Here is a 12529-nt window from a genome sequence, read left to right on the forward strand (position 1 = left end):
GCCGGGCGGCTGGGGACGCGGGGAGCGGGCGGCTGGGGACGCGGGGAGCGGGCGGCTGGGGAACCGCGCGGCTGGAGAGCCGGGGAGCGGGCGGCTGGGGACACGGTGGGTCGGGGACGCGGGGAGCCGGGCTCGAGATATTAGGGTTCGGGGAATCGACATAAGGGATGAGAAACCCCTAAGACAAAGAGGGAGTTTGGCGGTTCCACTTGTAAAACGTCGACTTAATAGGGTTGGCAAGTTAACCGAGGTCGAGATAAATGGGTTCGACTGTATTACTAGAATGCTAGTTTCACAAACTTTACTACAGAATACTTGGAATTTATTTCCAAGACAGTTCCCGATCATTGTCATTTACTTGAATATAACAGTCTAGTCTTGTGGTACTGTGCCAAGGTCTTTTGGATAAAATTAAGAATATTGACTTGTACAGTTTACTTGGCAATTCACAAGTTTTGTATGTTTCCAGTGAGTCCTCCAAAATGAAATTTCTTCACTCACTACTGTAATTTGTTAGATTAAGTTTTACTGAGTGATTCCAGTGCAGTCCTACCTTATTTGTGATCCAGCAAGTCTGGCATTAGTCAGTACAATACAGATCTCAGTTGTTCCTATACTGGGGTTGTTAAAAGGGTTATAATATTATGGACTCATGATTCCAACTATAGAATCCATTTGAAATAGGAGCCAATTTAGATTATACTTGAGAAGCAATAAGAAAGCTGATCAGAGACCTCATTTTATGTACTTGTCCATGGTCTAGGACTTGCTTTATTAAGTTCCAGACTACTGTCAAGAGGGTCCTGTTTGTCCAAGGAACCAGTGACAATTAAAGTCCCTAAAGGATGGGAGCTTTCCAGTTGTATAGGCTCTCACTGCCAGTCCTGTAACTTGGAGACATTGACTCTTTGCTCAGCTACCCAAACAGCTTGCTGCATGCCACCGCTCTACACCAGTGGAATATGTACCCCTGCGGGTATGCAGAGGTCTTCTGGGGGGTACATCAACTCATCTAGATATTTGCCTACTTTTACAACAGGCTACATAAAATGCACTAGCAAAGTCAGTACAAACTAAAATTTCATACAATGACTTGTTTATACTGCTCTATATAACTATGCACTGAAGTGTAAGTACATATTTATATTCCAATTGATTTATAATTATATGGTAAAAATGAGACCGTGAGCAATTTTTCAGTAATGTGTGCTGTGACACTTTTGTATTTTTATGTCTGATTTTGTAAATGGTCTTTAAGTGTGGAAACTTGGGGGTAGACAAGACAAACCAGACTCCTGAAAGGGGTACAATAGTCTGGAAAGGTTGCGAGCCACTGCTCTACACCACTTCTTCCAGTTCCAGCTTTTAGAGCTCAATCATGACAGCAGCCATCTGAAAGCAGCTGGTGGGATTTTGCTACTTGTGACAAATATTGTTTCACCACTAAGTTAAATTGTGAAGTTACTTCACTGACAAAGTACATTAATACTCCTGCTTTGACTACTACTCCCGGTATAGGAGTACCTACTACTAGTTTCATACCAGTGCAATGGGTTCATTAGAGATACCTACCAGTAGAAAATGGTTCTTGTTTTTAATTCATGCTCTTGAAGCTTCTCTAAAAATAAAGACTTGTTTTGTTACTTTTACTAGGCCATTGTAGTTCCTTTTGAATGGAGAAGCCAGCGAACAAAATCCAAGAGGACGATTTTTTTTTAAAAACACACCCAGAAATATTGCAGACAAGATTTCCATCTTTCTGGCTGATTGTATGGCTGAAGTTGGCTCTCTTACAACTTTTACAGCAAGTAAATTCTTGTTTTAGTAACTTTACACATTAGTTTGTGTTAGTTTAGTTACTGGTTCTGCTCTTACTTCAGTTTTATGAAGCTTAAGACAAGTGACTAAGTTAAAGGTAACTTGTATTAACAGGATTCCATGTTAGTATCCATAGGTCAACTTCATTTAGTACACAATGACTAGTTATATATGGACAGACAAGTCAAGTTAGAATAGGAGACTTAGCATTTACTGTTAATATATTTTGAGTGTTTTTACAGTTCAACAGTAATTGACTGTCTCTTGGCTATCACGGGAAATTCAGACTCACTGACTCTCTTCACTATTCTGGCAGTTGAATCCTGAGTTTTTCCTATAAAACAAGGAAGGAGGAACTACCACCAGTGTATCCCTACAGCTCACCAGCAACCTCCCCACAGAAGATCCTGGGACTGAGAAGACTATAACCAAGATTGGGGAGGGGACACCGGAAATATCCTTCCTGAATGCTAATTGCCATCTCTGTCCTAAAGTCTTCTTAGCTCTGCTATAGAAAGCCCACTGTTATAGCCACTGCTTAAACAATTCTATCCACATACTCAGTTGATGCATACCAAATGCTGAAGTTTAACTAGTTAACCCAGTCTGATATTCTTGTCAACACCTGACTTGTGGACAAGAATCTTTATCCATTACTAAGATAGATAAAATCCAGGAAAATGTTTTAACAGGTTGCTGACTTGTGCACACTTAAAAGGTACATTTGACAGTTAATTCAGACCTTTAAGGGCACACCAATATCAGATAGTCTTGCCAAGAAGCCCTGAACACATCTTTTAATACTGATCAACTTAAGGGAAAAAAAAGATATAGTTTTAACACTTAGAAAATGATGTAAGATGACTAGTCTGCATTTGCTGAAAGCCAGTAAAAAGCTAACTGCAATAGCAGGAATAGTCAAGTGTTTGGTCTATATACTTACGTAGCACTAACCTGGAGAAGAGACCTATTGCAACTGAATCCTACTGACCAAGAACACTAGTTATTTAGATGGACATCAGCTTAACCAGGTGGTTAAGGAAGAAAAGTGGTTTCATGTTTATCTGTTCTGTGACAGAGCTTTTGTTCTAATCATTAAACCAAAATATTAGGGAAATAATTTAGAATGAAGCCTAATATCAATTAACATCAAGGAACTGCAGATATTCTACTAAGAGTGGAAAGAATTCAGAAGCCTAAAAAAATTGCTTTGTGTGTGTAAAAAAAAAAAAAAATTTCCCTCTACCCCATGCAGAAAGAGCACATTCCAGATAGATACTCCACACAGAGGTTAGTCATCCTCCCCACTGTAAGTACCCCCACGTTTTAAAGCTGCCTGCTACAGGCATGGCTAGACAGAAACACACTTACCTCTACTTCCACAGACTGCATGGCTAGGTCGCATGGTGGTTTCAGAGCTTTGGGTCTTGTTGCATACCAGTATGTTGTAAGAGCTGCAAATGCACCAAACCCCATCAATGTGTTTGTTGGAAGAGTGCGTATATACTGTCTGAAATCATCAAGTTCTGGCATTCGCAGATGTCTAAACAATTCATGTGCTTGCATTGCGGTTGGTTGCAGTTGTTCCTTATGCTGGCGGCTGTTGATATGAGAAATACTTTTACATAATATGATAATCCCTTTCCACTTGCCCCTTCCCAGCAGGAAGGGATATACACTTTGTCTTACAATTTCAGTTACTGAACAATACCTTTCTCAGCACTAAATCAGTAATTTCAGGTAAGCAACTATTAGTCAATCCAATATCAGTTTATTAAATAAAAGTGCATGGATCAGAGCTTTAAAATATCCTAATTCTAAACCAATTGTTGGCATGTGCTGCATTTTAACCAAACTGCTACTTTACCTCTCAAAAGGAGAGTTGATTATAGCAGACTGTGACTTTGGCACATATGAAATAATTAACTATTTTGTAGATATGTTGTAAGACTGCTTCAGCAACATTAGGAATCTAACCTGGGGGTTACGTCAAGAAGCCAGAGGTGGCAGCATTCACTTTCTTTGTTTTTTGCCTACATTTGAACATTATGCCTTAGAATGCCAGAATGTTAGTGACAAAGCACCATAATGCCATGGTAGCACAGCAACAGGAGAATTTTCCACCTTGCAAGTCCAGCAAGATAAGCCTTTATGCTGAACTTTCCATAGCTAATTGAAGTTAGTTGTCGTCACAACTGACCTATGAAGAGCCACCAGATATGTTAGAGGCATCCCATTTCCCATCATGACATCAGTGTATCTTTGTTCACACAACAGGACAAAATGACATTTCAAGGTTTAATGTAGTAGTGCAAGGCAATATAAATAAGCATAGGAAGTTAATTTTATCTGCTGCTTATGTACAGGAGAAAGCACTGGAGAGCCTTCTCTGTCTCCAAATACTAACTGACAACATACTGCAGCAAGAACAGACCGGGGGGGGGGGGGGGAAATAAGGGGGAGGGCAGGGGGATTGTTGCTGTCAGCTCAGCTGGTGCTTTCCTCTCAGCCAAGGTCTCTCAGGCCATTAGTCACATGCTGAGCCCTAGAGCTCCTGCCCACTAGGCTAAAGGTAACTAGCAGACAAGCCATTCAGGGGAGGTAGGGCAGGCCAATGGCAAGGGAGTCTGGAATCACACCACTGCACAAAAGGGCAACAAGCAAGAACACAATGTTTGTCTCAGAAACTCACAACTGGCAGCAACATTCATAAATGCCTGTTGCCAGCTCACGCCTCCTACCACAAGAGTCACAATAGACTTTTAGAGAAAAAAATGCAGTGGATATTTTGATGTCGTGGAGCAAATACTGTTTTCGGAAGCTGGTAGTTATTTACCCAGATGCTTAAAAAGCTGTTAAACTTTATTGCATATTGTGAAGTGAGATCAAAGCACAACTAAAGAATATTTATGCCAAACATGTTTACATAGTATGTTGTTAGAAGACTAAACAGCAAATAAAGTAGGTGTTTACTAGTGTAAAAATAGACATATGAAAACTACACTTAAATTAGGATGCTAGTCAATTGTATGCTAGCAAGATGTGGTTCCCTTTAAAATTAAGATGTTACTGCTACAGAATGGTCCCAGTTTACAGTCTGTTGAAATCTGCAATGAGTTACTCAACTAGGCAACAGGAGAGCAGTCTAGCTCACAAGCTGTCTACACAAGTGTTTGGAGAAGAATTAGGTTGCCAGAGATTGCAAAAAAAAAAAAAAAAAAAAAGTCATAGTTCAGGGTTTCACAACACCAATAGGAGAGCCGAGAGGGATGGTCTTGCAATTAGGGCACTGGACTAGGGCTCAGTTCAATTCTTGGTTCTGGAAGGACTGACTTATGGGAAGTCACTTAGTTTGTTTCCTCACCTATAAAGTGAGAACACATGCCACCTTTTCACACTTTGTCTTGTTTTTAGCCCATAAATGCAGGGCATGGGATTGTCTTACTAATAGGGCCTTTATCTCAGATATGGCCTCTAGGTGCTATTTAGTACAGAGAGATGCAAGATCCTTGACCTGTATTCTTGAGGGAATTTCTGGATATATTCAATTTACCCCATCAGTGAAATGAATTAGTAAGTCAGAATAGTTGATGAAGCACTGTCATTGCTTTAAGTTATGCTCTACAGAACTGGAGAGCAGTTTATTTTGTGCAGCATTAAAAACTTATTGATGTTAGATATGGTATATATTTTAGATCAAGAGGAGGTCAGAATTAACAGCTGAGAACACAGTAGTGAAAGTTTGGTAAACAAAGCCCTCAATTTAAAAAACTGAATTTAGATAGCAAGCTCCACTACAGAATGTGCCTTATTGCTAGTTTTTCTAGTTTCATAGCACTGTCCTCCTACAGGGCACTAGTCTTTCCTTCTACATAGGTGCCACACTTGAAGAGTTAAACAAAATTTAAAATGTAGTAATTAGCATTTTGCCTATTTGACAGGGGGCAATTTGAGCAGCTTTTGGTCTTAAAATAGCCATGAAGTGTCCTACATGTACCCTTAACATAGATGAGTTTTTGCTTAGATGCTGGGTCTTCAAGGATAGTGTAATTGTTGAAGAATTTCCCATCTATAATGAACTCGAGATATTATAACTAAATGTATTAATAAGCGATCTAGTGTAAATATTTATAGCCCATTTATGTACAGGAATTATAGTATAGTCAAGGAGTTAAAACAGAGAATTAGGGGCAAGAAAGCCCAAGTTTTATTTTTAACTGATGTTTGTTTGCAATGTGACCTACCATAAGATTATAAATTGAATAAATGTAAGCAAAGGCCGTAAAATGGCTTTGAAGGAGTCCATAACAATATGATTGCTTGGCATACCAGTAAAGCTATTCTTGCTATGCTTTGGTGGCCTTGTTTTCACTAAAAAAAATATTGTAGTTCTCACACAAGAGGTCATCCAACTGCTTTGTCTTAACTCAGGAACTACCTAGAGGTAAAATCCTACTGAACACTTTTTGTAATGAAGGCCACAGAGGCATAGGAAGAACAGATTGACCAATGTATAATTCACAAATACCAAAAACTAAGTGAAACAGGAGGATGCAGCATCTCCCACCTACTTCACTCTGACAATGCCCAGCAGCATTTTGATTGCCTTGTCTTCACTGCAGAGGCAAATTAAGGGTGTGCACACACACCTCAGAGCCTGGGTCACCTGACTCAGCCTGAGCACTGAAACTCAGCAAGGAGGTGTGGGGGAGGCCTCAGAGCCCAGGCTCCACCCAAAGGGGAACATCTACACTTCTATTTTTAGCCCCATAATGCAAGGCCTATGAGCCCAACTTAATTGGCCTGGGCACAGAAACTTGCTGGTGAAAGGTCTCCCTACCTCCCGCCCAATGTAGACATATCCTTTAGCTCCTGGCCCTTTTCTTCAAGGCCCTATGTCAGCCAAACGTAGGCTCATCTGAGATGAGCAAGTCAGCATCTGCTTAAGATTCAGGTCTCCCCCTTTTATTGTGACACCTTCCATACAGTCCACTCATGTCTGGACCCCACACCCACCCCTAACAGGGCAGGCCTGATCCTCATCTCCAAATCCCTCCTTAAGAACTCTATTCAATTTTTTTCCAGCCCTTAAACAGGCAAGACAAAAGTTGGCTGATCACTTGCTTTTGTTGCGCCAGCCTCAATCCTTCATCTGTTTGCTTAGAGATGAGAGCGCCTATCTATTGGTCACTGGCAGGTCTAGCACATGGCTATTAAGGTTAAATTGTGCTGGAAAGTCAGCAAGATCAGGTGACTCACTTAGTAGTACTGCTCTTTTAGCAAGCTGGAGACCTATGTTTGCTTGTTATCCTGATACTATCTGAATTGCGGAGAATGCAACTTGACATGCAGGACACCCATCAGACATGACAGGAGTAGCGGGCAGCATCATTCCTTGTAGAATGGAAGGCATAGCAGTACACCCTAAAGCAGTGGTTCTCAACCAGGGTCCAGGGCCCTGTAGGGGGCCTCGAGCAGGTTTCAGGGGGGCCTCCAAGCAGGGCCAGCATTAGACTCACTGGGGCAGAAAGCCAAAGCACCACCACATGGGGCTGAAGCCCAGGTGCCTGAGCCTCGCCACCTGGGGCTAAAGCTGAAGCCTGTAGCAATGTAGCTTGTGGGGGCCCCCTGTGGCATGGGGCTCCAGGTAATTGCCCTGCTTGATACCCCCAACTCTGGGGCTAGCTTTTATATGCAGAAAATCAGTTATTGTGGCACAGGTGGGCCATGGAGTTTTTAATAGCATGTTGTGGGGACATCAGAAAGAAAAAGATTGAGAACCTCTGCCCTAAAGGAAGCAGACTCACTCCCTGGAGCATAAGAGCTTGTGATGCTCAAACTGATGAGCATATAGAGATGCACCTGGAGACAGATTATATATGAAAACTTTAAACTCTTACTTAAAGTAGCCAGTATTAAGAAGTTTTTACTGTACCCTGACCAAGATTAGCAGCTAGGTTTGCAGTGGGTTTTTTGGCAGAAAGAAAAGAAGTTAGATCTTTTCTCATGTTACTCTTTTTAAAGAGAGACTCCGACGAAGTGGGTATTCACCCACGAAAGCTCATGCTCCAAAACGTCTGTTAGTCTATAAGGTGCCACAGGACTTTGTTGCATTTACAGATCCAGACTAACACGGCTACCCCTCTGATATCAGTAATATACCTAACTTTAGACAAACAGCATCAATTTCCAAATATTGACATGCAAAGTTGACTTTCCATTTGGGAAAATGTCCTTCTGAGCTCTTCATATCAGTTAAAATCTTTTGTGCCACCCAGGCAAAGCTCTCTTCTGACACATAAGTAACAAGCACAGCATCCAAGACTGATCTTTACAGCAAGGACAGTATCATTTGAGGCAGTAAGCCAAATTGGCAAGATACTGCTATTCATTGCTCCTCCCACTCATGGTGTATAATCATCTATTTACAGAGGGCTAAAAGCTCCCCTATTGTCTATCAGTAACCAGACATCATTTGAGTGCAACGAAAGAAAACAGGAGAGTAGCAGTCAGCTTCTCTATTGCAGAGAGAAAACACAAGAACCAATAGATTCTCTCTCCACCCAAAGGCCATGGCTACATTATGAGAGCTTACAGCAGCACAGCTGCACCACTGTAGTGCTGCTAGTGCAGACACTCAGCTGATGGGAGAGAGCTCTCCTGTTGACTTTGTTACTCCAGCTCCCACTAGCAGGGGCAGCTATGTCAGTGAGAGAAGCTCTCCTACTGACATAGTGATATACACACTGGCACTTAGGTCATTTGGGGGAGGGGAGGAAGGCTTATTTCACCCGAGCAACATAACTTACACCAATGTAAGGTGCTGTTAAATTTAAATGTTTGGCTATGTGTACACAAGACAGCTAGCAAAGGGGTTGTAATAGTCTTGCACTAAAGAAAGTTTCAGTGACTAGTACTATGGAAACTTGCTCTAGTTTGATTGTCATTGCTGCCTCCTACAAAATGAGTGACATATGCTAAGATTCCCCCTCTCCCATCATTTGGAAAGTGGCCTGAGCCCTCTAAAAGTTACCAGACTATGCTCATGTCTGAGTGGGCCATTCCTATTACATTAAGTGTACTGCAAGGCACCTGGATTGCCATCAATTCATTAGAATTCCAGCCCCCCCGTTTACTGCTGCATATTGCTGTACATAGTTACCAGAGGATCTTCTTTTAGCACCCAAGTCTAAAAGCCTGAACAGGGAAGAGACCCAGTCTAGAACCTCATTCCAGCCACGTATGAAACCACAGCACAGGAGAGGGTGCTGCTGCAGAAACTGATATTCACTTGAGAGATGGTCCTTCTAATATGAAGCAGAAGAATGTAAGTTTAGTCTAGGTAATTCATCTAGCACTTATGAAAGCAAGTTTTCCTGAACTTCTCTGTATAGACCAGACCTCTGCCTGGGTGGGAGGAGAAGTTACCAGCTAACAAGTCAGGTGTGTGAAAAATCCACACCATCTGACATAGCGATACCAACCTAGCCCCCAGTGTAGATGCACCTATGCCAATGGAAGAGTGCTTCCATCCACATAGCTACTGCTGTTTGGGAAGGCGGTGTTCCTACACCAACAGGAAAACCCCTTCCATTGCTGTAGGCTGTATCTATTCTACAGGATGCTGCCAGCCATAGCTCCAGCAACGTAGCTATGCCGGTATAGTCTTCACAGGTTAGACATACCCCTAGTAAAGGCTGATCAACTTACAATGGTAGCCCGTGGCCTCGAAGGGCTTAAACAAAAAACAGCAACAAGAGCTAAAGGAAGCCCAGCCGCCCTCACACAAGCAACAGGGAAAGCAGAAGGCATAGAAGCTGCTGTATTGCTCCATGCCACTAGAGCTAGTGCAGCAGTTTTCAGTCTGTGGACCAAAAGGTGAGAGGCAGAGAAACAAAGCTTGCAGTTCTAGGGCATAGAAAATAAAGTTTCAGATCCCAGAAAAGGGCTTTCTGTTTTTCTGATCAATCCAAAGTATGCGAGTACCTCCACCTACAAGTCAAAACCCAGAAGCGTTATAGTTATCACAGAAGCCCATAGTTTAGCACCTCCTCAGTGTGTCAAATGCAGTGCCGAACATGTTAGTTGAATTCTGTTCAGTCAGTTTTCAGTCTAAGAATGCTATGATCAGGGTCCACAGATCACAGGTTGAATTTCCAAAATGGTCTGGCACCTCCATTTGAAAATGTTTAGAGGTCTGCAAATGAAAAAAGGGTTGAAACCCATTGTGCTAATGTAAACCTCCCAAGACTAGTTATACTGATTCAACAGCCAGATTCTTCTAGTGATCTAAGATTGCTACACTGTGCCTGAAAATCTGGTCCATCAGTCTCATATGGCCTTCTGAGGCCTTGTCTACACTAAATGGAAAAGTCAATCTAAGCTATGCAATTTGAGTTACGTGAATAGCATAAATCAAACTGATGTAGCTTAGATCTGTTTACCACAGGGTCCACACTGCATGATGTTGAAGGGAAACTCTCCCATAGACTCCCCCTTACTCTTCTCAATCCAGCGGCGTACAGAAAATCGACAGGACAATGATCGGCAGTCAATTTAGCGGGTCTTCACTAGACCCACTAAGTTGAACACTGATGCATTGATCGCCACAGTGTCAATCCACTGGAAAGTGTAGACAAGCCTTGAGTGTTCCTAATAGAGTCTATAACCTGCCCTTGCAGCAGAGTGAATTTGATCTAGCACTTAAGATAATTTTCTCTTTCTACCCTGCAAACTGCAAAAACATTGAGCATTAGAGCATTTCTCAGCAGTCTTTACACAGCAGCACATCGGGGAAGTACATAGGTGGGCACTCAATTCTGCCCTCAAATGTATGGTTAACTCCTTTCGAAGTTCATGGGAACAGCAGCTGTATTATAGTCAAAATAGTGTCCAAAAGGTAACTTGAGGGCATGCTGAATTGAACATTAAGTTCTCGAGTCTGACAGTATAGCACTACATGACAAGACTCTGCCCAATCATCTTTTATGAGTTAGATAATGTGGTGCTACCAGCTTCACCTACAATAGAGATTGTGTAACTTATTATAACCAGTTGCTTTAATATTTAGACTGAGACTGATCCACTTCTGGACATATTGGACCACTCTCTCAATTGTTCTCACCTCCATAATCAGTAGGAAGCTAATTGTGAGTGCTTGTGCTGTCTCGGAAGTGAGGTTTAAGCCTATCATTCAAATTAGAATCAGCACATCTACAACTTTCTACTGAAGTGTGCAGCAACACCCCAGCTTCTCTGTTTGCAGTAGGTTCAGTCACAAAAAGCACCCAAGATGGGCATCATTCTGCAGAAACTTATTGCTGGTCATACACAGAAGCACTTTCCTGGTGTCACCAGCAACATAACTGACAAAGTCATGTTATTTTATTCATTCTGATAGTTCCAGGAAAATACTGCTCAAAATGCATGTAAAGTCATCATATACCTTCTGAATGATGAAAGACAACACAAGAATTTGGTTCTTATGTGCACTTCGTCACTTGCAATCTCAGAAAGTTTATTTAGATCATGTCACAAGGAACTAGTGTTCAGGCATTTAAACTCCAATCCTTAGAATAAAGTCACAATGCAACAGATAAATAGACACTGCTAAAAGCATTCAGGACTAGAACAAGGAGCTCAATAAGTACCTTATTGGAAGTGACTGGGTTCACAACCCTTACTATCACTCCTTGAATAGAATTACAAGAATCAGGTCTACAAGTTCCCTCTTTATGTAAAAAGGGATTCCCTTATCCCAGGACTAAGGGCATGTCTTCACCAGCTGTGACAGTGCTTTAATGCAGCTGTAGTCCCAGCACCAGCTATAAAATCCCCACCTCTACAACGGGAATAGCTCCCAGTGCTGGTGCACTGACACTGACACTTTACAGCGCTCGGGGGTGGGGTGGGGTGTTTTTCCCCACACTCAAGTGAGAAAGTTGCAGCACTGTAAAGTGCCAGTGTAGACAAGCCCTAAGACACTATACTGCAGTTCCTTTTAAGCCACCTGCAGCAAGAGTAAAAGTAGTTTACCAGAATAAACTCCTTCCCACTAATCTATTGCTACAGCTTAACATGCAGATGCCAAAAACTTTTATTGTGGGAGCTATGTGATTTAAGAAAAAAAAATATATTAGCCAAGATGGTCAAGGATGCAACCCAATATTCTCCATATCCCTAGCCTCTGACTGTCAGAAGCTGGGAGTAAAGAAGAGGGGATGATCACTCAATAACTGCCCATTCTGTTCATTTCCTCCAAAGTACCTGGCATTGGTCACTGTCAGAAGACAGGATACTGGGCTAGATGGACCATTGGTCTGACCCCTCATGGCCATTCTTATGTTAAGGGTTCTGGATGCAAGGATTATAGCTCATGCAGAAAGAGCCTAAATGCCTTGTCCTGCAAGCCCTTCTCTCTCCTCCACAGGACTGCATGAAAGTGTTTGCAGAACAGGGCCTTAAGCGATCAGAAGTGATAGCTATTGGGAAAAATCAGTCACCAAAAGTGTCTTGGCTCCAAGTATAATTTTTTTTTTTGCTTTCTGGTAAGGAAGCTATTTTCAGCTAGTGATAGATAAAGCTTCTAGTATAGGTGGCTTATGGGGCGGGACGGGGGGAACAAAAACAAAAAAAAGCCAACCACAATCTAGTAGGCTTTTAATTAAAGGATTTTTTGTTTGTTTTTTTAAATGGACCATAGCTTGTCATT

The 12529-nt window shown here is 41.9% G+C and overlaps 1 protein-coding gene across 4 annotated transcripts in view; it reads right to left on the reverse strand.

The window, feature by feature from the left end:
- ACSL1 (acyl-CoA synthetase long chain family member 1) overlaps positions 1-12529 on the reverse strand; it is a 77239-nt gene that overhangs the window by 45134 nt on the left and 19576 nt on the right. For 3 of the 4 annotated variants that reach the window (XM_045018021.1, XM_045018022.1, XM_045018023.1), the window contains exon 2: positions 3190-3418. In XM_045018021.1, coding sequence (XP_044873956.1) covers positions 3190-3418 — 229 coding nt within the window. Of the gene's footprint in view, positions 1-3189; positions 3419-8980; positions 9104-12529 lie in introns of those variants that run through there. The other variant, XM_045018024.1, reaches the window with a different exon arrangement.

Source organism: Mauremys mutica, chromosome 5 (assembly GCF_020497125.1).
Source record: "Mauremys mutica isolate MM-2020 ecotype Southern chromosome 5, ASM2049712v1, whole genome shotgun sequence".
Classification (NCBI taxonomy): Eukaryota; Metazoa; Chordata; order Testudines; family Geoemydidae; genus Mauremys; species Mauremys mutica.